The 27,500-nt window shown below is 39.6% G+C and overlaps 1 protein-coding gene across 8 annotated transcripts in view; it reads left to right on the top strand.

Annotated features, from left to right (window-relative positions):
* MEIS2 (Meis homeobox 2) overlaps positions 1-27,500 on the top strand; it is a 173,372-nt gene that overhangs the window by 140,685 nt on the left and 5,187 nt on the right. For 6 of the 8 annotated variants that reach the window (XM_075151778.1, XM_075151776.1, XM_075151775.1 and 3 more), the window contains one exon: positions 26,086-26,144. In XM_075151778.1, the coding sequence (XP_075007879.1) occupies positions 26,086-26,144 (59 nt within the window). Of the gene's footprint in view, positions 1-26,085; positions 26,149-27,500 lie in introns of all 8 variants that reach the window. The other 2 variants (XM_075151774.1, XM_075151779.1) reach the window with 1 other exon arrangement.

Below are 27,500 nucleotides of genomic sequence, written 5' to 3'. Positions count from 1 at the left end.
GGAAATCTGGTAACCCGGTTTCTTAAACTGATAGTTAGCTGATACTTTTGTTTGGGATGGGGTGTGGGGAACACAATGGCAATATATTTTTAAGAAGTTGTCCCCTTTCCATTTGGCAACAAGAGAACCAAACCAGCCGCCTTTGTGGTCCCAACTCCCTTACTGCCACGCAGGTGCTCAACTGAGGTACCCTGGGAGCGTAGCGCTATGATGAGTGCTTTCCAGGACACTAAGACATGTTACCAAATAGAAAAAATTAACATTAAAATAGTAATCAGCATAACTAAACCAAAGTGATTTACAACGAGTGAAAATCTGGCCCAATGGAAAAGTAAAGGTAGAATTAGCTTTTCCTACCACTCAGCATAAAAAATAATGAAGAGGGAGAATAGAAGTGTTTGATGAACAATGTTTGTCAATGTTCTGCACCTTGTGTGATCACCTCCCCACTCAATGCATACAAAAGCCCATATTAAACAAGGAGTATACCAAGAGTATTTTATACTTCCTTTGTATTAAGTGGTATATGTACCCATGACGTGGGTCAACGAAGAATCAGGAATGCTGGCTTGGCAGCATTTTCAGAGTCAGAATTTTCAAAGAGACAGTCATGTCTAGTGACTAGTATACAAAAGTGAATAATCCAGAATGATAGACCTTTCTAGAGCTGCCTGAAAACTCAGCTGTCTTCCTTTTTTTGTTATTTGGAGGACAAAATTGGAATGGTGAGTTCATTAGTTCGACATTACTAATGATAAAAGGGCAATTTCCAGGTGAAACTGAGCACTGGGAGAGATTCAAAGATTGAGATTGTACTTTTATGTGCTTTTATTCTTTTCCACTTAAAACAAACAAAATCATAAGAGATTGATGTTAACCTTCTGCTGAGTATGGATTAATTTAAAGATGGCAGAAACAAGAAAATTTTGTGTTTCATCTTAAAAACTACCAAGGGAAGCAGAAAGAGATTAAAAAATTTGGATCATCATAGAAGGGCATTTATGTAGAATAAAGAAAATTATAGTCTAGAATGTGCTTGGTGCCTTAAATAGATTGCAATAATTCTTTGTTTTCTACTGGCTCTATCATTTCTTTCTTTTTCTTCTGTATTCCTTACCTAAATTCAATGACTGATGTAAAACACAGTCCATAGAGAGCTTCTCAAGTCAAAATTCCGTATTGCACTTGCATAGTAGAAATCTCTTCTTGGCCAAGTCTATCACTGAGGTAAGCTGTATTAAAAATTCATTTTTCATTGTGGTTTTCAAAATGTTGCATTGTGAAGGGTTTTTTATACACCATCTTTTATCAGACAACATAAAATATATGGTATTTCACTTGCTTGTTTCAACATAAATCAACCCCCCAAAAAGTTTCTACAGCTCTTTACATTGTCTGACCTTGTTCATTTGTAAGCCTGCAAGTTTAATAAAGACTATTTTCTCTGTGTAGGAAGAACATGCCATTTTACATGGAGAAAAAAACATTTTAAATGTAACACTACCTTTAAAAAATGTATATATTTTATGTTGATGGGCACAGTGTCCTGTAAGCCAGCCAGTAAGTGCTTTGGAAGACACTGGGAATATTTCTGGTTTATATATTCAAAAAGAAATCTGGGGTTTTCTATTAACTTTACAACCACGTGGAACTTCCTTAGCACTGTACTCTTTTGTGAGGGTCTTGAATGTGGTGAGGTCTGTCCATTTATGTTTTCCATGATGTCTTTCTTTCTCTCAACTTTAACTTTTCAGTGCCTACTAAAGCCCAGTAGTTTAGTCAATGGGAGCTATGAAAGGAGGAGAGAAACAAAGGCACAGTAGTTCAGAGTTCATTTCTACACAAGAGAACAATATTGCTTTCTGGAGGGAAAGATGAGTCCTGCTGATTCCTTGAAGCTTTTATTACTTAGATCTGGGGGGTAAACTCAGGAAAAAGCCAATCATTCTGTTCCAGATAAGGCCTTTTCTCAGTTGCTTCTTGTACATTTAGCTTTATTTCTGATCCCTCATTTCTCAGACTTTACTCTCTTTCTGGATGAAAAGTAGATGCCATCTTCTTCACAGTTACCTTGAGTGTTTTTCCTGAGATGAATCATTAGTTTAACATTTTTTTATAAAATTCATTATTAATGTCTATAGCCTTAATTATAATGAGCTAAAATAATTTTATTTAGAACCAAAAATTTTCACTCTTGCTGAGTATCCCATTGCTAAGTTTAATCAAAGGCCACCGATAAAAAGGACATAATAGTTTGATCAGTAAAAAACCTGAGATGACTGTTGGCTGACTTGTTCAGGAACAAACACTCTCAGAACCCATTCTTCAGATGAGACCTAACTCCATTAGGCTGTCATAGCACCTGCCTAACTCTCAGTCATGTTAATGAAGTTATCCATGTGCTTATAGACAGGCACATGCTTAAGTAAACTGCTAAATCAGGGAGAGCAAGTCTCAACAGTCTTTGGCACATCGAGGTTCTGGAGGGTCGTGTTTGCATAAAAGCAGTTCTGAGAAGGAGCTTTATTCCTCAGCCACACGACTTAATGTTTATTTTTACACGTCAAAACTCCCACTTAAATGTAAAATTTTATTTCTCGAAAAAACAGAGACAAACCCAGAAGCCGTGCTGTGGTTTGAGCATTAGTTTGGCTATAACATTTCCTTCAGTCCTGAAATATGACATGATGGTAATGCAAAATTGAAGATGAGTTCAGAATCACTCTATGAACCTGGGCTGAGGCTTATTTTTTCTGCTGCAACCCAGTATTATATTAGTTTTATGTGATTATGTTCACTGCAAATATTTCCTACAACTTTGCTCAGAAATTTCTGGTTTTCCTTTTTCTGAGAAGTAGTCCAGGCCACCTAATTTGTAGACTTATTAGTCATAATACGGCAGCTCCTAGAAGATCCAGCTGAGATGAGAAGCTTACTGTAGACAGCATCCAGGTAATAGTGGGTCGATTTCAAATGGCTCTCACATGCTTTTATAAATACCACAAAGCACATGTCTGTTTTAGGTACATGGATAGCTTCAGGAATCTGTCCCCTAAATTATTCAATCACCTGACAAGGTTATAACAGTCTGCACAGCCTTTCTGACAATAAGTATTAGCAATGAAGTCAGCAAGAGGATTCACCATGTGAAGAGTGTACAGTTACCAGACTGTAACACTGAGATGGATCTGTGTGCTTCCACAGAGATGTTAAAACATTAAGTAATTAAACACTGAAGTAATAAAGGTAAGCTGGTGAAAAACTGCAAAAGCTCTTTTCTGGAATCTCATACTAATATTTTTTTGTGTTATATGACAATATATTATAGAGCAAGATAAAAATACATAAAAATAGCATTAAAATATGTTAGGCGGAAAAGCATAAAAATAACATAAAAACATTTTTAAAATTCTTTTTCTCCTAAATATAAATGTGCTTTGCTGCTTCATTCTCTGACTTTCCCAGAAAGTCACATTGGGGCACTATGTAGGTGATGTAAATGAGGCAGTGGTTGGGGGCTGGCAGATTTTCAAAGTGGTTTCATTCCTTTAGTCTCTCCTTCAGATTGTCCATGTTCCTGTTTCAAAGCCTGTTGAAGCGAGTTGGAGTTTTTCCACAGATTTCAATTTTGAATTTTGTATCAGTCCTCAAATAGCACTTGCAATAAGTTATTCAAACAGCATCTGCAGGGCAATGCGTAGAGTTATGGCAGAGTTTCCTGAAAATTGGGAAGGAAAGGACCCTTGTTGCCAAGTTGAAGGACTGTAGCAATTTTTGTTCATCTCTTCCTTTCTTCATGTGTCATGACATGGAGAGAATAGCAGATGACTGCAGATACCTGCAGTAACACCTGTAACACCACAGAGGTGTTACAGTCCTCAGTGCTCTTCACCAGCATGTGAAATCACAGAGAGACATCTGTAAGCCATACTATAAAACATGTACCTGATATAGGTATTTTATGTTGACCTAAGGGCACAGATTTTGTGACTGTATACTCCAGTAAATTTGGGGCATATGAATTGTCTCTAGTGTATTTGGTGACTTTACCATTTACCAACTTAAATGAACTGAGGTACAGTAGTAATGCAGGGTATACCACCATGGAAACAATATTTATTCCCACAGACTCTCCTCCAGCAATGCCCCTACCCATGTTTTCTTGATGCTTGGTCCCCAATAGTCTACTCTGACCCTGTTTGCACAGCAACTTACTTCCAAGAAACAGTCATTTAAGGGGATGCAAGCTACCTGAAACATGAATTGTACCAGTGGAAACACTGTTCTCTGCTTGCGTTGGCATGCTCAGAAAAGTGCAGCAAGATTCTTGTCTCCATCCACTGTAAAACAAGCAAATAACATCAGTGTCAAATAAATCAGAAGGTGCTCTGTCATGCATGCTTCACGTCTGCAATGAATCTCCAGGTTAAGGAAAATGGCATGGCAATGAAATGATTGTTTTAAACAATTTGTTTACTTATAATCTTCAAATATATAAAATAGTTTTCTTTAAAGGAAAAAGAAGATGGATGCATCGATGTTTACTACTTATAACTTTCCTCCAGGGCCCCGTAATGACTGGGCAATTTACATGCTGTAAAATATGATATAAAATTTTGGGAGATATTGGTCTGATGACACTCCTGCTTGTCCCAAAGTAAATGAAGAGAAACTTTGTAGATGTTGAGAGACTTTACACAGTGCAAAACCAGGGAAAATCAGACCTACTATTCCTTTGACAGACCTAGAACTAGATCCCTGAAAACAGCTGGATCCTGACACTTCAGCTCACTTCTACCTCTTGTTCTTTTGTGGGCTTCTGACATGTTGCTTCTTTCACTGGAAGTCAAAGTGGATTGACTTTGCTATTCCCCTCCATGATGTTCCCCTCATCAGGCAGCTGGTGGGATCTATTTTCATATGAGCCACCTGCTGCGAAGAGTTTCAAGTTTATTTGCTTAATAGGAAATATATTTAAAAGAAATCCATTAAAATAGGCCTGGATTAAAACTAAATAGAGCTGAGGTGAACCGAAATGTACAGAAGCTTATGTATTTCCTCATCATAAGCAGATAAAAATAGTTATTTTGCCCGCTGCCACAGTTTCTGAAGTCTACATCAACATTCTTCTCTTTTTTTAAAACAGAGGCTCTAATAACTCCTATTCAAACATGATAGCAAAGACACCACATTTTACTGTGCTTTGATTTAAGTCGTGCTTCCTCAACACAAAATGTGGGTTTGCCCACAAATGTATTTAAAAAACAACAAAACACTTCAGTTGTCCCACTTTTCCGTGCACACGGTAGAAGTAAGTTCGTTCCTCCTTTATCTGTACAATGTGCCCTCCCACTTTCAGTGGTTGATTTTTTCTCTTCTTTCTGACTGCTGGATTGGATTTCTTCTTGCTGTCTGCAAAGGTAAGAGATTCTTTATTGGGATTCTTTTTTTTAATCCTTCTCTTTCCTCCCCCTTTTCTGAGGGAGGCATTAACCTAGAGAGTCATGAGGACATAGTAATTTGTCTGTCTACCACTTTGGTACAGTTTATCTTATGGATAAGGAAGTATTTCATATACCAAAACATTTGCAATTTCAGCCCTGAGTTCTAGTCCAGTTCATACCGGTATTTGCCAAAAGTCAATTACCAGCATTTGTTTTGTGGCTTGTGAAAGATGAATCAGTGGGTCTTGGAACACACATCATACAGTCAGAATTAATTGGCATCCTCTTTGGTAGTCCCTTAAGAGAGACCGCTAACTGAATGGGTCCCGAAATTGAAAACATCTATTTTTTATTTAGAAATTAAATGTAGGAAATCAAAAGCAAAATGAGGGCAACATTCTTTTTGTAGATTTTCCAAAAGCAAAAAATCCACCCTTACAGGAGACGAAGATAAAGATGATAAGGAAAAAACCCAATAGACAACAATAATCAATTAAACACTCAAAAATAAAGAAAAAGAAAAGAAGAAAAAAATTCATCCAATCCAAATGGTGAGGTAAAGTGCTCTTTTATGTTCCATTGCACGTCCTGTAAGAACAATAACATTCTTTTGAGAAACAAAACTGAAATCCAGGCATTTTTAGCTCACAGGAAAATATGTGTTTTCATTGAGCATTTATATGAGATCAGAATTCTTAAATATTGGGCTAATTATTCCACGTTACAAAAAAAATCTTAGAAAGACTTCTGAAAAGTTACATGTGAATAACAGTTGCAGAACAAATTGTAAACCAGACTCTAGTAATTGTAGCTAGTGCAATCAGGCCCTCAGCCATCATCAGAATTTCAATCAGAGGAAGGTAAATCCTGTGCAGTGTAGACGCATGGATATATTAGTATCTAGATATGTTTGTGCCCTTCATTGTCAAATTGTCTCAACAATAGAAAATGTATCATGACAACATAAGGAAAATGAGAGGTGAGATGGGGAAGAAATAATTATTAATATCATTAACCGATAGGAAACTGAGCATCAGGTAGACTAAGGGCTTGATTATTAGTAAAACTGTAGGAATAGCATGCAATATATCTCTGAGGCATAGCAAAAGCAGAGTTTCCTACTTTGCCCTTGCTCATTATGGTGATACGTATTCATTACTGACCACTATCTGCTATAGGTTGCTATCATTTTAGTGCTGTGTTTTTCCCTGGCTTGAAGGAGGTGTGGGTGGAAAAGGAGTCAATTCTAAACTCCACTCACTCCTACTCTTTCTTTAGTTACTTGCTTCTGAAAGAGCAAGTCTTATACTCTCTCATTTCTTTTCATAATCAGAGTCATTATCTACAATTAATTGGTTAATAGATGTTAATAAACAGCATATGTGACAGATTCAGAAACGAGACACAATTCACTTGAACCCAAACCCCTACTTCAATCCATAGTCTGTCCTTCCTTTGTATTGCCACCAAAGAAGAGTGAAATAAGCATCCATCATTCTCTTTCCAGGTTCACCTCGGTAAGCCTGAGTTTCTGTCCCCTAGGATTTTGCATTATATGTTTGCACTATTCAGTTTAGAAGCTATTATTTTAGTAGCTGGTAGGACCTCCATTGGTAGATTATCCCCTATTCTTGCTGAAGGATGATGATGATGATGTATTAGGTCTTTCCTCTTTGTAACTACCATGATACTACAATGAGCAAGTGTGCATTTCACACTTCTCTTCCTGATAATCTATTCGTATAGATCTGTGGTTTCCTTTTAATGTCTGGTTCATTAGATGGTATAAATGTGTGTAGCATTTTTAGCTGTGGTTGAGGAAAGCAGGCAATGTCGAGGTTAAAGTTTATTATGACTGTCACGTTCAGGAATGGAGAGCTATATACTATTTCTGCTCTGAGTCTGCACATAACTCCAGTTGACACTAGAAAGCTGTTTATCGTCCTGTGAGTAGTCACTGTTTCTATGGGTGATCAGGACAGAATAGATCTGAGTACCAATTATTTTAAACCTCCTTGAAACTTTCTGTGAAGCTGGGTTAAAGAAATGATGACATAGTATTTAGGAACGTAAAACCCAACAGATAATAGCTCTGTCCCTAAAACCACACACATGCAGACATTACTTTAAGAATATTCAACAGTGTCATTTATTATGTAGAGGGCACTATACAGTTGCCCCCCCGACACTAGCAATACAAGTGCTTCATGAGGGAATAAACCCCTGAAAGCTTGGTTGCAATTTACTTCTTTACTTCCTGCACATAGTAACAATGATAGTTGAATTGAAAAGCATTTTAAAATTCATAAATATATAAGTAGCCATTATCTAGTGGAAAACATATGTCTGACTATAGGACCTGATCCACTACTCGGCTATTCCAATTTTAAACTAATGTAACTCCACAGCAATCAATGAGGGTGCTGGTGTGCAACTGAACTACCATGAGGCAAATAAGGTTCTTAGTACATGTAAGGGTCATTTTGCTTAAAAAGAAGGCCACCATTTTCATTGTGTGTTTATTTTGGGTACCTTAATCCAAATGCTCGGGAAAAGAGGCAGTCAGGATAACTGGATACCTTTAAAACCTTTTTTGTATTGTGACTAACAAAAAGCTGAGAATATTTAGCTACATACTCCTTTTACAGGGAAAAAAAACATGCTGGGTGTTTTTTCTTCCTTTTTGTGGAGTAGGAATTTGTTTTTAAAGTAACCAAATTTAGCTCCTCAGTAAGTTAATAAGACAGTGATTTCAGCTGGAATTTGTGTAGGTGGTTAAGACAAAACTTCAGAGATTGGTTAATGGAAAGTGAACAGGATGATCTTTATATGTTCATAAATGCAAAGAGTTTAAGACCAGAAGGAGACCGTTAGAGCTTTCAGTCTGAGCTATTTTCTCTTCAATTTCACCCAAATATTCTCTGCACTAAGCAGACCTGAGTTTGGCTGAAGTTTGTTTTTTTTTTTTAAAAAGGCATCCCATCTCAATTTTTCTGAAAAGTGTTGACTCCTAAGCGTTAATCATTACACTGTGTATTAGTAAAGCAAGTGCAGAAAGCAGAATCAGTAATTCACAATGCTAAGTGTGTATAAAAACAACCACCCACCCTGCTGCCCCCCAACTCCTGGGCAAACCTCGCACCATAGCCTAGGGGATGAACATAAGAGCAACATAAGGCTCTGCTGTTATTTGCACCCTTCTGATAGCTAAACTTTTTGTGGAGGGTCCACTGTGGAATTTCAAAGACAGTAAGCAAACTTGCACCAGACAAATAAAATTGCATTCCTTTACATTTTAGATGTGAGAGATAAAACAGTTACAGTGCCGTTCAATCCTTTACCAAGGTGACACAACCCCAAAAAGCTTTGATGCTCTCTATTGCAAACCTCACGAGGATTTGACTAGGAAACAAAATCTGACTAGTTTGTTTGACTCGCCTTTCTAACTACATGCGTTCAGAAAGGGTTTCTGTGCAATTCTCTTCCCCTCTCTTTATTGTGTGGTTTGCTTTGTTTGCTTGAGTTTAAAACTGCCATTACGTGAAAGTGTTGCAAGTATAAATAATTTAGAAGATAACTCTGTGGGGATACTAATAATATGTCCCTGCTTTTTCTAATAGCAACTCATTACGGTTCTGAGAACCAGTATTCTATAGGAACGATTACACATCACTGTATCATGGATATTGTGGATGTTGACAATAAAATAATTTTGATGTCTACTTAATTAAGTGTATTTTCCTTCTTAAAAATGCCCCTTTTGTTTATGACTTGCACCACTGCTTCAAATTCTCTAAAAATACCCAAAGGCTTCTTGAGTGGACAGATGGATGGACAGACAGATACATCCATCTGGTTTTATCTATCTTAAGTGTTTGGATGTAATACCTCTCCCCAGTAAGAAGCCACAATGATACAATTATCTAACAATGCACAATTACTTCTAAAGGAAATCTAATCAGTTAATAGATGTTAATAAAGACAAATGTACAAAGGTAATAAGTGGGTCAAACTCGAAGAGTCCTATTCTGTTCACTCTTGTTTGAAGGAAAGAAAAAGCTTTTAATGGGGCTTCTCTTACTTTTACCCCATCATTTTATAAATTGCTTTGTCAACCCTTCATAGCAAATAGTAACTTTAAGTAGACCAACATCAAGCTCAGGTTGTATGCAATTGGTGGTAATGATAGTGTAGCTGCCTTTTCAGGAGTCAGTAAGTCCAACAGTTGAGTCTTTTTTTTTCTTTCTTTATATTTTTTGTTTAGTCTCCAGTAAATGAATGGGTCCTGTAGGTCTGAATGACTGTTGCTCAGAGAAATCAAGCTCTTTATCATGCTAACCTCATCCTGGGTCTTTTGGAAAGTCATAGGGCAGGCAGGCACTGTTTAAAGCAGTCATAAGTAAAAGCCTACTTGGTGCTCCGCACACAATGAACAGTGAGGATTAAACGACTCATGAGATGTAGTGGCCATCCTCTCACACAGATGCACGCTGTTTCAGGACTTGGATCTTTGGACTATATTACAGAGAAAGACACTGATTATAGATAATCAAAAACTGTTCAAAGCTACGTTTGGTTTTTTTTTAAATAAACATCACAGAGCTTTATCAGAACGATATTCACACCTTGTGTTCCAAAGTGTAGCTATGCTGTGATGATTCTCAGGGCAAATCATTTAGATATTAAAGGATGCATAGTCCATTCAAATAAAATGGAACTTAAGAACTGGGAGGAAAGTATATTTATCATTTTAAAATACTGTGAAAAGCTTCACACTAATGACTATAAAAGAGTTAAAATTACTGATGAGATGGAACAAGCCACAGCTGCAGCTACTGCAGAGATTGCTTGGCTAACAAACTATTACAATAAACAGAGCATTGTTTAAAAGAAGTTCTTGTCTTAGGTAGTATCATTTTATATAGATGGGTTTATAAACTGGCGAACAAAATTGACAGCGAACCCAGAGCAACATGACTCTCTCAGACATTCCTAAATACAAGTCTTACTCCTCTATACTCCTCTAGGACTCCTCACACATTTATTCCCACTGCCCAAAATCCACATGCATTTCCCAGTGTTGCTCTTTTTCTCACACCTCCAGTGTCTGCCTCTCTTCCTATTTCCACTTCAACAATATGTCTCTTTTGCTTCTGCCTTCATCTCTTCTCACCTTGACTATTGTAGTCCCCTTCTCTCAGGACTCTAAGTCCCAGTTCTTCATCCTCCCCCTAATGTGTCAAATGCTGATGCTTCCCCCTAATGTGTCAAATGCTGATGCTTCCTTCTCACACACACATCAAAATCACCTCCTACTTTAGGCACTTCAGAAGCCTTCCACCATCCTTTCCTGGATCCATTTCAAAATTGTCTTTTTTAAAACAATGTCAAAACCTACTTCAACATAGATGTCTCTTTTTTTTTTTCATATTCTCCTCTCTACTCTCTGTCTAATGCTGCCCTCCCCTCAGTTCTGCAACCTCAGTTGAAAAATCCTTCCTCTCTACCATAACTCCCATCTAAAGAGCCTTTCTGTATCATTGGCTAGCCATATATTTTCTCCTTTGCCTGTACATACCTCTTAATTTCTCTCCATGGAAACTGGTTTGGGACTGAGTTCATGAGAAAGATTAATACTGTATGGCTTGCTTAAGCAGTTATTATACAACTATATTGGAAAACCAGAGCATGATCTAGGTAGCACTTGGGATAAATTTGGCAGAAGGATGAAGTGGGTTTCTTTGGTCTGGATGCAAAACTTGCCCACAAAAATTTTCACTTACCAATTTTTACCTGTATTTAGTACATCTGAAAATGAAGTGTAGGCACCCGTCTTAGCTGCACACCTTTGCATCAAATTTGTCCTAGCAATGAGGTACTTGGAACTGTGGGATTTTTGTTTCAAATTAGAATGTGGAATTTGACATTATGATGTTTTCATATTTGTTGTTTTGTAAACCCCAGTTTCTTGGACCAAAGGAAGACTGGTCCTCTAGATACGTGATTTTTTTTTGACTGTGAACACATATATCAGGCATCAAGAATTAGGCAGCTAATTGGACCACTCCTCCAGCAGAATTGATTGGTAGTTAAGGGACATACATAAAATACAGCTGGATTTTTAAACTCAGGCTTCTGTCAAAACCCATTTGGAGTGCTATATTATTCTTTGGCTATTGACCACTATATTTGTTTGTATTTATTTCACTGACTCACAGAGCTAATGCATTTCCTGAAATGTCTCCGAGAACTCAGGTGAGACACCACAGGCTATGCTGTCTTAGGCTAGAATTTACTAGGATTAAAGCAGATGTGGCATTACTAGGATCTGCTAAACCTCATGTGATTTATAAAGATATGAAGTATATCTTTTATGATTACGATGATGCTAAAAATTTTGTGGATGATAATATAGTCACATTGGAAAGACTGAATATAACAACTGGGGAAGAATCAAGAAGAAGAAATGGAAACTAACTCTGCTTTACTAGTTCATCTGCATGGGTGTCTGCATTTGTTGCTTTTATTATTCTGTTTTACATGGATGCATGTAAGTTTACATGTATAAAGGCATATTTGATTTCTAAAACAGTTAAATATTACAGGATTTTCACTATCAAATTAAAAATGTCTATTGTTCCTAGGAATGTACACGTCATTGATAATTTTAGTAATTCAAAGTGAAAAACAAAGAATAACTTTCCTTCTTCTAACTACTGATTTATCTTCCTATATTTTTTTCAGTTTGGACACTGAATTAGAATGAAAACATTGTTTTTATTCTATTTACAGTTAATTTCTTATCAAATTTATTTTTTAATTCTTATGCACACAAGCACAATGCTGAACTACTTTGCTTGAAGATGCTGCCTGTGAATTTGGGGGTTTTTTTTTGTTTTACATAATGTTTCTATTGAGTTTAAATTTTGTGTTTCTTTCAAAGGTTGGTTAAAGATGTTCTAAAACTTGGCTTTAACTTCTTATGAAAGTATTATTATAGCATTGGCTTATAAACCAATTAAGCCACAACAAAATATTTGTGTAGCATATTTTACAAAATATTTCCTCATGAATATGTATTTGTTAGATATGCATATCATTTGAGTTGCATACAAGTGTCAAGCACGAACCCTGCAATCTTTAGTTTAAGCTAATCTTTAAATTTAGCCATCACTGAATTTTCCAGCATCATCACCTAGCTGCTGCCCAGTCCCGAGATGCCTAAAATCTTTTGGTCCACATATACTTGTTTCCATTGGTGAGTGTGCACAAAACTGCGTAGAATGGGATATAACTGAGAAACTTGGAACTGTAACCCTAGCAGTACTGAAAAGTGAGGTGTTGCCCTGCCCGTGGTTATTTTATATAGAAAGGACCTCCAGGACAGAGTAGGAACACAAACACATACATGGTGATAAATAGACAGTAAAGTGTTCCAGAGTGACACACAACTTTCAACACAAAACCAGCCTTGCCTCAGTGTGTCTCCCCAGGGGCCAAATCCAGCCAAAGTTCTTGTCATACAGCAGTCACACCAAGCTTTACACAAAAGAGGCAAATGGGGTAGAGGGAGTGCTATACTCAATGGCTCATTGGCTAGAAAATTCACTTGTTAAATAGGATATACGTTTGCAGGTCTTCTCTTCGTCTTGATTTAAATCAATGTCTTAAGTGTTCCACGTGAGTTGAGATTCCCAATCAATGGGCTATTGAACATAATGCTCCATCTTTACTCTTCTTCACTATCATGCCTTTCTTGTTCTCCTGATTGCCAGTTCTGTTGTGTATGTAACGACTAGTCACTAGAACAAAATTAAATAAGAACAAGGGCTTGACTGTACAGCCTCTTGGTTAGGGCTCCAACTTCAGATGTGTGAGAGTTAAGTGCTGGTTAATTATGACTGTATAATTACTTCAGGTGGAACATCTTCAGAATGAGAACTGAAAGGGCTTTGTTCACTGTACTGAATACCTGGGTGATTCAGATACTCTTTTAGGATGTGACGGACCTATGCTCAAGTCTTTGTTCCAAATCAAGCTGTATAGGGAGGTAAAACTTGATCTCCTTCTTTCCAGATAAATAGTCAAATAATTATGGTGTCAGCTATAAAGGAAAGAGATGTTTATCTGTGTTGTTATAAGAAAGAACAGACCTGTCCTAAGATGTCTGTCTCACTAAAAGGATCCATAGGAATCCTGACTGGACATAAGTGTCTTCCTTTAACTCAGAGATAGAGATGGTTATGGCAGAAAGTAACTCAGTGTTAGGATACGCATATACACAGCAGCAAAAATGATGATGGGATGGGATGTTAAAAAGTAGAAATCTACATGCCTAAGAAATTTAGGGACTTTCAGAGTTAAGTGAGGGCTGCTTTTTTTTTTTTTTTTTTTTTTTTTTTTTTTACAAAAAAATGTAGTTAGGTATCTAAGTCCACCTTCTGGTGATTCCTGGAACATCTAACCAGAGACAGGAATTTCCTTGGGAGCAGATCACCTACAATTCAGGCACTAGTCAACATCCCTTTGCTAATATTGCCTTCTAACTCAGAATTTCACTGAATATTAGGATTAGCTTTACAGGGCCTGTGATGATTTTGGTAATAGGACTTGGTCATTTTGAAAAATTTCCTTATACATCTGGGTGCTTTACTAGTCCAGGCTGAAGTGATCATCATTGTTGGATACGGCCATGCAATTACCAGTTTTGTGGGCTCAAATGCAGGTTTATACACATATTTTTAGATGCCTTCACCCCTACGCAGTGCAGGAACAATTAGTGAAATTCTCCTGAAAATTAAGCCTCAACACCCTACCAGTCAGAACAGTCAGAGTAATATTGAAATCCATCAGCAACCAGTTATTAAAATTATGTAAGATCACACACAGAGTTTCCAAACTGCTCTCATAAAGAAAGATAAATATTAGATAAGTTATATAGATTGGGTTTCATTTCATAACAGATATCTCAATTGTATGCAAAATATGGGATAGTGGAACACATTACAGAACTGGCCAGTTTTCATTGAAGAAATATGTGCTCAGTTTCAAGTCTCTTTTTGTGGTATGATTTAATTTTCACATGAGATATTTAAGTGGCAGTGACTACATTGAAAGAGACTTCTCCAGCTACCCATCCTTCAAGAGAAGAAAGAAAAATACATTAATAGCCCCCTCTTTAGCTGGGAAAGCCAACAACAAGTGAAACATGGTGCACTTGAGCACAGGCTCCTCCAATGCTCTGCTCTGCCCATAAGCCAGCTGAGTACTGAAATCAGGGAAACCCAACCTTTCAAGTGCTTCAGAAAGCACAAACCTTCCCAGTTTCAGGCCTTAGCTTGTTCAGAAGAATGAAAACAGCAAAGAGAAAAGAAATGGTGTAACACTCACATATATGTCCTCAATCATAGCGTATCTGGCCATCTAGGACCCCTGCAGAGCACCAGCAAGCTTTATCGCTGACTTGCCAGCTGTATTTTGCAATTATCTCTGGTGAGCCAGCAAGGTAGGCTGGGGAGCAAAAGCTGAGCCCTGGGGGAGATGAAGCACTGGTCAGAAAGTATGGGAGCCTGGGATATGGAGTGATAGGCTGAGGAAACGGCTCCACGGAGGTTTTTTAATTTTTCCATCCCATGATTCCAAACCAGTTTGGCTTACAGCAACTAAGACACAAAGATACATGAAACACATTCATATACTAACAAACTCTCAAAAATGTTTTTAGAGCATTTTTTCCTGACTCCTTTGGGTTACAGAGAACGCAAAATGGGATGAGAGTAAAAAACTTCACCAGTATGACACTGGGAAGATCTGTATAATTACCTCTTCATTTTAGCACACTTAAATAATACATCTGTCCCACACTTGCTCTGCTAATACCTTCAGTCACTGTGGAGCACGTATTCCATAACACGGCAGGCTGCAGTCTCATAGTGTCTGTGGTGTTGACACATCTTTAGCTACTAAGCCATTAGACCCTCTGGTTTGATAAAGTCTTGCCACCGGTATTGGAACAATTAAAGGGAAAAAATGAACATGTTTCTGCATCTGCAGAAAGAAGATTTACTTAAGCAGAATCTCCAGTAACCAGACAGTGCAAAGAGCAAAACACAAGGGATACCAGCATATAGGTATGACTTACTGAGAGGTGATTAGGTGTATCTGGATAAGAGTTGTAACATGGGAGAGGGGGGGATGTATTTATACATAGTGTATTATTTATGCCCATTACTTCTAATTGCCTAACTAGTTCTCTTTCCTCTCACGTATACTTTAGTACCCACCAATCAGAGAAAGATGTCTACAGCTAAATATCTGCCAATTATTATGGACTTTTGCTTAATATTCTGTTGTTCCACTGACAGCACAGTTTTTAATATATCATTTTATACTATCCTGTACATCATCATTTTCCTGCCTCCCTTAGGGCCCTGGCTGTAATAGTTCTTATTTATTTCCACAAGCTAACATATATGCAAAAGATCTTGTAGTCATGATGTCGCCCCCACCACCCTCACCTCTTCCCATCTTTGTTTTTGTAATCCTTTTTGTCTGTTTTTAAAGTTACAGTATAAAGAAGTGTGAACACAGCATGTGCATAGACACATACCAGGGTCAAATACACAGCTTGCTGTGTGGTTCCCTTCCCCATCCGTAAACACACAAGACACTCCTCTCCCGCTCAGCAGCGTTATACTGCAGCCTTTTCTTACGACCTGTAGATTTGTTTTTTTAGCTAATAAACTTGAAAACAGATCAGAAGAGAAATAAAGGAAAACTCCCTCGCTGTTCCAATGGGTGAGGCAGGAGTTTAACAGCCCGTGTAGTGACTGATCACCTCACAGAATGTGCTCAGCACCTTCTGAGTCTAAGAGAACTGAACGGAGCATTGACTCTGGGCTGGCAGTGCCGCAGCCTGGTTAGTTGCATCAAATGCTATTTCTTACTGAGTACTTGTTTTGCAAAAAGCTTTTTTTGAGGAGAATCTGTAACAGTATAAGCTGGAGGTGGCTGCGACTGCATCGCTGTCTCTGAAACAGAACAGGCATCTTTAGGATCAGTAGTTCTCAAACTTTCAGCCGTGTGTTTCTATAAATATATTTTGGCTGTGGTTTTTTTAAAGTGGGCTCTTTGGATCTAATTTCCTGAGGTCCGCTGGTTGACAGGTAGAAAAATACGTATTTTTTTCCTTCATATTGTAATAACAATGAAAAAGTGTACAAGCTTCATGGTCAAGACAGGACAGTGGGTACAAAAAAATTGTTATCTTAAGGCAAAATTTACTGTCAGGGAAAATGGAACATTCCTTCTGAACTCACGAACTGGTAGTGCATGTGCAGGTTGGTTGTAGATGGTTGCTACAATAAGGCTTCTTTCATACAGGTGTGTTTATGCCCCAGGCTTGCTGGCCACAGTCCATTCCATTTACAGAAGCTGAATTAAACAATAACTACCGCATTGCAAAAAGAAGAAGGAAAAAAAAAAAGGTGAGCGTCAAAGGAGATGCCTGAGAGCTTTGTTAGGGCCAAGAAAAACCCTGTTGCAGTTGTCAGAGCTTGTTGATGTTGCAGAGAACGGCACTTTTTTTTTCTGCTGGATTTTGTGGTTCTGCCTTAGGAAAGAAAGTAAAATAGAACGGAAGAACAAAGTCCTACTCTATAAATCAGCAGCTGCTCCTTGCCAGATCAAAGGAGTGACATTTTTGCTCCTGGACTACTTGTCCACTTTAGGTGCTTGACAGACAGCTAACAGCTGGCCTGTTACATAGTATAGGAGAGTTGGGCTACATCTTCTTCAGAGTAGATGACAAGCTAATCAGAGTTATCCATAGCACAGGACATGTGAGCGCACCTTGATCTCTTCAAACATACCCAGTACATAATTGCTAAACACCTTTATGCATTTTTGGCAAGTTGCTACTTAGGTAGTTTCCACTGAAAAGTAAGAAGGAGAATTAGAGCCTTAATCTAATTTGATCAGGGAAGTTAAACAGATGTTAAATTTGTTGACAACTCTCCTTTTTGGGTCAATTTAGAATTGGCTTAAAAATGTAATATGAAACAGTTAAAGAGATGTGTAAAATACTTCGATGTGATATTATTCGAAAACTACACTTTTTTTAAAAAAAACACTTATCTAAAATAAGGCCACTCAACTGCTGTGTAAGAAGCTAGACAAGCTGATTGTTTTCAAGACTGCTGGACTCTTACTAGTTTTGAAAATCTTTTCCTATGAGTTTAAGATGATAAATTAACACATCTTTAAATGCATGAGTTACTTAAGATTTTATAGGAGATCTGTTATCTACCTTTAACATGGATGTCTAAGTGCTAGCAAATCAAAGCGCATGCCAAATTAGCTAAAATTGCATTTAGCATCTCCACGAGACGTATGTATACAAACCTGGAATTTTAATGTCAGTAGTAAAAATTTCGAAGTGATTCAGTTTCTAGTTGATTCCCATCTGCAATAAATCAAGTACAGGATGAGGTTATATACTACAGCTTATGCCTATTGACTTTGCATTTTATCTGTAAATATGAATAGCTAAGGAAGTATGTCTGTTTGTCTCCTCCCTTCCCTTCAAGTATCTTTAAAAGATCATTTCTGCAGTGCATGATAAATAACCATATATGAATAATCCGATGGCACTCCTGAAAGCGCAACAGCCACCGCCGGTGCGCGTTACGCGGCTTCAGGTGCGACTGCAGGCGCTGAAAGGCGCTCGCCACCCGCCGGAGACCCGGGGGCGGTACGGGCTGGTACTTCCCGCTCGGGCTGAGGTTCCCCGGGCGCTGCTGAGGAGACCTGCGCCCGCCCGCCGCACGTGCGGTGCGGAGCGGGAAGCCCTCACGCCTTCAGGCCGGCAGACGTGCTCTCCTTCGCAGCGCGGTTTCACGGCGCGCTCGCCGCCCAGGGCAGCGCCATCCCCGCGCCTGCAGCGAGTAGAACCAGAGGACGGCCATAGCCTTACCTGGCCCTCGGGGTGCGGGGGAGGCAGCCGTGCCCCCGGGGCAGCGGCACCCCGGGCCCGGCCCGGCAGCGGTGCTCTGGCCCCACCTCATGGCGCCCTGCTGCACAGCGGGAGGCCTCACCTGGGGCCACCGGAGGCTGAAACTGGGGGCGAGCCCAGTTTTGCAGCGGGGAGTGGCAGCTGTTCTGTTGCCAGCATTACTGGGTTCCGACCCCAAGCGCAGGCTGGCTTTGGCCTTGGCGCTGGGCCCTCACGGCCCTGGGCCGGTGGCGAGGCCGATGGAAGCAGCGGGGCCGGCAGGGAGGCAGGTGGCCATGGGGCCTCCAGGTTCGTGGGGAGCACCAGGGAGCCCCGACTGTGACGGGGCCTCCCGGACGTCCGCCTTCGTTGTAGGGAAAGGGCCCTGTGCCCGAGCCCCTGACCCAGGAGCGAAGGCAGAGTGGCTCCCGGGGCTTGTGCTGCAGCGCAGGTGCTCCCTGTGACAGGCACCGGGTCCTTCCTTGGCAGAGCCAAATCGTTTCCCTGCGCTCCCACGAGGTAACCAGGTAACCGAGAGTTACATGTTTAACGAGATGGATTTTCTCTGAGGTGAATAGATGCCCGTCTTGCCAATTCTCATGATTTTATCACAAGGCTCAAGTTATTTCATGTTAACTCGAGGTCCCAGCTCCAGGGGACAATGGTTACGTGAGAATCTTTTCAAGTAAGTTTCCAGATTTTGTGGCTGAGAAGAGCAGTTCAAAAATGTGGCACAATGACTGAAAAACTCGCAAAGTAAACACCAAGAAGAGTGCTGTTTAAATTTCTGATTTTTTAGGAGAGCCTTACAGTTGCAGGACGGGCAAATTCATGATTTCCAACAATTGGCAGCTCCGAGTGGTGTAACGTATTTTTAGGAGCTCCAACATAAACATACAAGATGCGGCAGAGGTCTTCGGGACGGTTAGTGCCTGCCTCAGGCTGCCTCAGGCACCCAGCTTAGTTGCTCTCTGTCATCTTCTGGAGCCTTCCCTCCACCAAACGTGGATGCTCACTTAGGTCCTCTGAATCACACCTTTGACAGATGTGAGATGTCTAAATTAGTTTAAGAAGATCAGTTTAAACAGCCCATAACCCCCCTTCTCTAACAAGGCTGTCCAAAACTATGTGAAGTTTTGTCAGGGAATGAACCTGCCTGTCCCTCCCTCTTCCTCTCAAAACTAATCGTGTAAGTGACTCCATTTCTCAATATTCATGACTTAGGGAAGCCTTGTTTAGATGGCTCATTTCCAGGTGACTAACTCAGCTTTTTTAATTTCCTATAAGGAATGCTGCAAATAAGAGTTGGTAACCAGGTGCGGCATAGATTCAGTGAGGCATAAACAAGGGCTTTTTTTGTACACACACGTACAGAAGGATGCCTAAACCTAATTCTGTCAGTTTAGAATACATATTGGAGGGAGAAGTTAAATAACTAAGATAACTAGATTTTACTTGCTTAGATAAAAGTTTCGGTGATAGACAAAGACTGCTGTAAAGGCAGGGTGGGGGGTGTATATTGATAAAAGTGTTTCTGCAAATTAGGCTTTTCTGATGCATTCTTTCAGACTGCTCTGATCTGCTCAAGACTTCCGAAATTATTCTTTCAGCCTGGGAAAGAAGTAGTTTTCTAGGTTACTTACGAAAACATTTTTTGTGACTTAGATATAATATTTCATTGGTTATTTTCCCTTCCAAATTAGGGCATTCTTGGGCAACAAGGGATTAGTGTAGTATATACTCTTGAGCTAAACACTGACATGTTCATAGTCCAAATACTGAAATATCATTTAAGCAAAGATTTATTTTCCCATCCAAGGTGAAAACATTTGGGTTATTTTTTAGAATGCATTCTTGGGCTCTTACTCAGCAAAACATTGAGGCAGGTGCTTAAAACCCATTTGTTCATCAAGCTTAGCTCCCATTTACCTGGGTTTAATAAGAGCCAAGCTTCTCATCTAGATTTGGCAGGTTTTTGAAAAATCTCGCTAGACTGTTCCTCTAGGTACCTAAAAATTTTAAAAATTAGGCTGTATGTTCAGATGACAGAAAATAAACAATTTTAACTCTACATTATTGTTGTTATTGTTGTTACTTTTATTTTTGTAATTTCTATGACTAAGCCTGTGACAATGTTCATTCGGTATCTCTGTTCTTTTCAAGCAAAAGAGCAGAAGGTTCTTCTTGGGCTAAAATCTAAATTGACGCAAAACTTTCCTTGTCATTAATCCTTTTAGAGAACTGATTGTGAGTTGGTCTCACAAATTTGTTTATTTCTCTGTTTTTCACATAAAGAATTAAGAACACACTTATGCAGTGGCTGGTTTGATAAATAAATGCAGTATTTTAACAACTCATTTTCTGGGATGGATATTTTAAGTGGAAATCCAGATTGTTTTGGAAAAGTTTTGAGTTGTACATGGTGGCTCCATGTTGTTCCTCAGTCTCTCAAAAGGAGCAATCTATTTTGCTGTGGTTCAGTTTTGTACCAGTTCATCTCACAGAAGATATTAGACATATAGACAAGTGACTGGAGTTAAATACCACTCTGTGCTTGAGTTCAGATTAGACTCCAAGTTGGGGATGAATTGTAGTTTCCTAAGCTTTCATCCAATTCATCCTCCTGAAACAAGACCTGTTGTGACCCTACGTACTTAAAGTGAATTTTCCATGATAGCCATAGAGTAAAGCTGGAGATGTTTCTAATTCTGATTACCAATCAGTACAGCCACTAACAGTTCATTTCAAGAACTAATCTTACTCAAATTCAGTTATGGAGTGGTCACAGTGTTTTGAAATATGTATAGAGTATGTATAAAAAAGACAGTGGAAACAACAACAAAATTATTTTTGAATGTGCCAGACTCGAGCAAGCAGACTAAGAGATCTCTCTTTGCTGTTTATTCTCCTTTGCACTTCGCAGAAATATCTCTCTGCGATTTTATCTGAACATTATTTATTATAAAAATAAAATGTATCATGTAAATGTGAGCTTAACATCATTTGATACGACTTGAGATAAAATATGATAAATATATAAAGAAGAATAATTACAGGACTTCCTATAAAATGCAGAATACATGTTTGTTTTGGACAAAGAAAACCAAGGCTCTATTTGAGGAGATGCAATTAAATGCATATATTTAGATTATATTGTCATGCTAATTAGCAATGGTAGAAACCAATTAGGACCAGGGCTACCAAATCACCAGACTACATTGCATATTCACTAGTATACCTTTACTGCTCTACTGGTTTTTGCTGGAAGCAGATAAAAATGAAATGTGTTCTTTTGAAAGTCCATATTGTTGTGCCTTTTGAGCGAAATCTTGTTCATTGTGCTTTCATGAATTGTCCCACAAAAGTTACCGGAACTACTTGTGTGAGAAAGATAGACTCTGGCTATAGGAAATATATGTGGCTGCTTTAGGTAGCAATTAAAGAAAAAATACAAGATGCAAAAAACCTTCTTGCGATTCAAATGGCTATTGTTTGAATAAGCGAGGTTGGTAAGCTGTCATTTGCAAAATGCTGGAAGTGAGATTTTCATTAAACGTACTATGTCAATGACATGTATTTCTCAACATTACACACCTCATTTGTCATTCTGGAATGAGGACCAAGTACCATATGAATGTAGAGTTTGTGAAGGTATCGCCTCACAGCCCTGCAGGCTGATGACCCCTCTTTATCTACACAGCAGGTAAGGCACAAACAGTGGCAATGTGAGCTCTCTTTGCAGTCCCCTGCCAGTGTGCCTGACTGCTAAGCTGGGGGAACAAAGGAAAGATAGCATATGGATAGCAGATTGTAGGAGCGCTGAGAGAGGACTGAGGAAATCTATGTTGGGTGTGTGGCTCTGCCAAAGATCTCTTGTATGACTTTGGCCTTGTCACTTAATCTCCTTCTGTCTCCGTTCCCCTCTGCAAACAGGGAGAAGGCGTCTCTCCGCTCCCCCAGGCTTTGCCTGGAAATCTGTTCAGACCCTGAGTTCTCTTGGACGGTGCGTTTGTGCAGCATGGGGTGGAGTAAGACTGAGCTTCACTGGGTCCTTTAACTGGATAATTAATCCAAATAATAGGAATTACTATTAACAGAAGAGTAACAAAGAAATCCATGTCTTGTTGATAGATTTTACTCATCTTTTCAGGCCAGTCAATCTTTGGCCTCTGGGTGAAGGGTGTGAACAAGGCAGGCAATTAGTGTCAGGAACAGAGCTGTGAATTCTTCTTTTATAGGGTTCCAAATAATGCTGGAAATAGTGGCATTGGTGTTCTCTTTTTTCACCTGTCTCTTAATGCCTTTTGAAGACATTTGTGCCAAAATAACATCACAGTGTTTCTGCAACACACGAACGGAAGTGCTGTGCAAAAGGCTGTATTTTGCTTTATTTTGGCCCTGGAGATGGCTCCAGGGGTTAAAAAAAAAGGCCTCAAAAAATGTAAAGGCTAGGGCAGGGACTATGGTTTCTACATCTCTATTATGCACTGTGCATATTTATGGGGCAGTATAAAGAATAAATAATAATCCACAAGCACTGCATTCTGTGCCCTTGTCTACCAATTGTGCTGATGCATTACGTGATGTAGCTACTACTAATGAAACTAGGATCTGATTTTCAGCTTCACCTGAAGTGTATGTCTGTTTTGCACCTGCAATTTTGCAAATATAAATAATTTCATGTGTAATTTTTCAGACATATCCATTGGTGGGTATAACTGATGCCATTTATGGACAGGATTTTTCAGAGGAGCCGTAGAAATGGCATTTCAAAATGATCTGGATGCCTAAAGCCTCTGTGCTCCTATACCTTTCTCAGTATATGACAGTGTATCTTCTCTTCACACAAAGTGTTGCTGGTCTAGAGGACATCATTTGCACCTGCAGTTATGCACATGTGCAAAAGAAAAATGGAAAAATAATGAAATCAGAAATCAAAGCCAAGCGCTATTTTTTGCAAGATTTACTGGACAAATGTGATCACTTTTATAGCTGTTTTTTTCTGTAGGGAAACAAAGATTAGGGGACTCACTATTAGGGCTTTAACTCTCATTTCCAAAACAACTAGTGAATTGCCTGTATGTAGAGTTCACAGTGAAAGGCTGGCTTTATTCACGTCAGCAGAATAAAATAAGGCCAAGCTCTTTTGGGAGTGAATGGCCGGGCAAGATTGGTTTTTCACCACCCATCCCAAAAGGCTTCCCCTGTGGTGGCTGTCGAATATGTAAGACTGGAGTGGAGTATCCCAATCTGCTGCTCACGGAGGTAAAGCAGTTGTCACCTGAAACCCTTCAGGACTTAGAATTCTCTTAATGCTCTGCCTTGTTGTGTGAGCCCATTGAAAGAACACTTCAGAGGGCACCCATTTCTTACTAATGTAAACTTTCTGAGGAGTATCCAAAGATATGACCTCTGGGTGAACCTTTAACCTTCCCCTTAATTATTTGTTTGAAGACAGTGTCGAGTTCTCCCGCTGAGAGCCAAGGCCCATAATGCTTCGCAGCCCTGTGAGCCGGGGTGTGTGTGCAGGGAAGTGGAGAGGGACATAAATAAGGGGACCACCAGATGTAAATAATAAAAGTGGTTGGGGTTTAAATAAAAAACGAAAAAGCAATTTGGTTTCCCTGAAGAGTGGCCTGATTGAAGAAAAGGAGTTAGTAAGACGGAAAGTGTGTGCGTGTGGGGGGATGTTTCTGTTGTCTGTGATTTTTTACAGGCCTAAATAAGTGTTCATTCCATTCTTTAAAACCTTGCCATCCGTATACACCATTAGAAGCTCATAGGAGAAGAGAAAACAGTCTTATCAGGCTTTCCTGATAATCTCAATTGGCCTCAACTTTAGCTGATAAAAGGCGCGCTGGACAGAGGGGGTTCAGGTCAGGCTCCACTTGGCCAGCGCGGTAACGGTGCTGGGAAGTAGCTCAGCAAATTAAGTCCTATCGGGGACCTTTGTCTCTGAGGACGGAAACACGCCCCGAAATCACAGTGCTGGGGTAGGAGATGCCTTCGCTGTGCCGCAGTCAGAAGGGAATAAACAAGTACATTGACTGTGTCTGAGTTTTTATTTTAATACCTGAAGTCATGACTAATTCTGAGGCAGGATGACATTTCTGACAACTGAATTATACTTTTCCTAAAGAATAAAGAATGTCTTTTGGATGTAAACAGAGAGATGCAAAAGAACCCTTTAGTGTTACTTGTAGCATTTATGCATCTGTCTAATGAAATTTCCACGACTGTGATTACGGAAGATGCAATCGAAGGTGTGCCACCGTCTTCTATTATCTGCAGAGGAATTTAAGCAGGAGGCGGGAGGGAAGGAAGGAGGGAGGGAGGGAGGGAGGGAAGCGCAACAAAAGGCCTTGCGGAGTTGATGCTATATAAAGGCTAGCAATTTACTAAATGAGCAGATGAACTTAGTTTTCAGTTAACTGACTGAAAGACTTCGCTAGGCATTGGATCGGGCCCAATGGCAATTATTGGAGGCTGTTTTGGATGATGGGCATGTTAGTATTCCTGAAGAGGATTAAACACTAGTATTCGACTTCATTAGCACTCCTTAAGGGTCACCAGCCGAAAGCCTGTGCTGTGAAATAGCACACAAAACCTGCGCGGAGGCTCCGAAGTGTTCTCAAACACAAAGAGGGGGGACAAAAACAAGCGTGGCTCCTGAGTGATAGAAAATTGCCCTGTTTTGAAAGAAACTCTGTGAATAGGCAAGTTTTAAAATTATTTTAGGGAAATTAATTTGGCTTAGCTTGTGCCGATGTGGATCGCTGCGCATTAAGCTAATAAGAAATATGCAAGCACTTATTTTTGGATTACCAGCAAAATTAAATCCAGGCTCCGCAGCCAACTAACTGCCTTTACCAGCACTCAAAAGCCTCGGCAACCGCCCCGGTTTGAGGTAAAAAAAAAAAAAAGGTTATTTTGGGCCTAATATTAACCACATGTACCTGGAACTGGGGGTTCCTAACGAGTTGAAAGGTGCCTGGGTTTAGGGCGGGCGGCCGCCTTGCGCGGGGTGTCCCCGCTGGCCGCAGAGGTGGCCCCCAGCTGGCACTGACCTCCCAACGACCCCCGCCTTCACAGGCCCCAACTGCAGGAGCTGCAGAGGAGCAGAAGTCTTTCTGGGCCGGCACTTATTGCTGCTGCTGCTGTGCTGGTGATAAAACTTCAGACAGGCTAATTGATGGCTTTGCTGACCTAACGATACCTTGTGAAAGCACGGAGTGGCAAAGCCTGGTCCTCATTTATGGCCAGCTGCAAGGGTAGCTGGATCCCTAGGATGGAAAGGGAAAAAAAAAAAAGTCTCCCAGCCTGTGAACTTTAACCAGGTTCCGAGCCGCTCGAAGAAGTTAAAGAAACAATTGGCTTTTAACACAAGTTTTTGGTCACATTTACTTGTTCAGAGCCTTCTGGCAAATCCAGCTTTAAGCTGGCTAGTAAGATAAGTGTGTTACCGGTTACAATTTCTGAGCACTTAGAGAAAAATTCTTCAAAGTGAAACTATACTCTGTTAAAAAAGCAACGCGAAGCAAAACACGTTGCCGCACCACGCTAAAATCCTGTCCGTTTTAAAGCAGAGGTGTTCTCAAAACACAGAAGCAAGCTGATGAAAGGACTTCTATTCTTTGTATTCTGTTGCAGGTTTATTAATGCCAGAAGAAGAATAGTACAGCCTATGATTGACCAGTCAAATCGAGCAGGCAAGTTCCAAGTAGTATCTGTATTCAAGTCCCACAGGCGCAAATCCTCATCAAGTTATTCTTCAGGAGTCCCATCACCTGGTAAATAAATGCTCCAACCAGGCATTCTGGGAGATTATTTTTTTCTTCTTATGTCCCCAGAATTCCGCTGTAGGAAGCAACTTCGCTAATTGGTGCTAATTGGAGATTTCCCACCCTGACTCTACTGAAACTGCTTTTTATTTTCTCTCTGAATTGGTAATTGGGTACAAGTGGTAGTGCCACAAGCAGTTTGTTTGACTGTGAGCTCTTGAATTACTCATTGCTTGTCTGCATCCAATCAGCAGGACAATCTCATTTTCTTGCTACCCACAACTCCTCGGTGTATGCATTGCTTTCACTTCTGGAAGGCGAGCTGTAAAACTCATTGTATCCATTCATTTGCTTTGACTATTCACAATACGCTACTAATGCAACATGGTACCATACTGCCAGAAAATATTAAAAGATTATTACTTTTGTTTAAGAATGCACCAGATATGTTCCCAGTAAGACATATGATTTTTGTAACAATATATTTTCTACGTTTCTATTAAAGCACTCGGAATATGTAACTCTTTACACAACAACTGGTGCCGTGTTAATCATTCCACTTTGTAATGTGCATTTCCTCGGCATACTAGGGAGTTGTGGTTTCCTGCCATGAGGTTATGGGATAAAACTGTTCTCCATGTGGTGATGACTGTTGTCACTAACAAGGGCTTTAACTTGATGGTGATTTCGCCTGCTGCTTCACTTTAAAGGTTTTTGAAAAGGTTATTAATCCTTTGGGAAACTCTTCCCATGTAGCATTAAATTTCTTTTTCATTAACAGGTGAAAAAAGGGAAAAACACTAACTCAGCTAACCATGGCAAAACATTAAGCCAAATGCAAAGTGTATATATAAATAGGAAAAGCCATGTCCAGAATTTCCCTACTCATTCTAGAGTAGGTGAGAGTGGTTTTATACGTTTTATTAAGTTTCACCATAAGTATCACAGATGCCAGATTTGCAACTTCATGTAATTAGAGAGGAATAGAATAGGTACTTAGTTCATTAAGAAAAAACACATAGCACTGCAACGCGCTTCCGCTGTTTTGCGTTAAAGGTAAGTAAAGAAACAGATCCTAAGCAAGTGGACTGACTTGACAAACTTGTTTATTGGGCCCCCCTATAGCATTTTTATTCTATAGTCCTGGTAACATAATCAGCTCATAAAAAGCACAACCTGAGTTTAAAGTGACAGCCAAGATATTGTATATAGCGTTTCAGTGCTGAAGCTGGAACAATTGCTGATTGTTTGGTATGTCTTCTCTTCTTTCTCCTCTGTGTCCAC

This window comes from Calonectris borealis, chromosome 5 (assembly GCF_964195595.1).
Source record: "Calonectris borealis chromosome 5, bCalBor7.hap1.2, whole genome shotgun sequence".
NCBI lineage: Eukaryota > Metazoa > Chordata > Aves > Procellariiformes > Procellariidae > Calonectris > Calonectris borealis.
The sequence above is the reverse complement of the archived record's forward strand: the minus strand, read 5'-3'. Positions and strand labels throughout refer to the sequence as shown.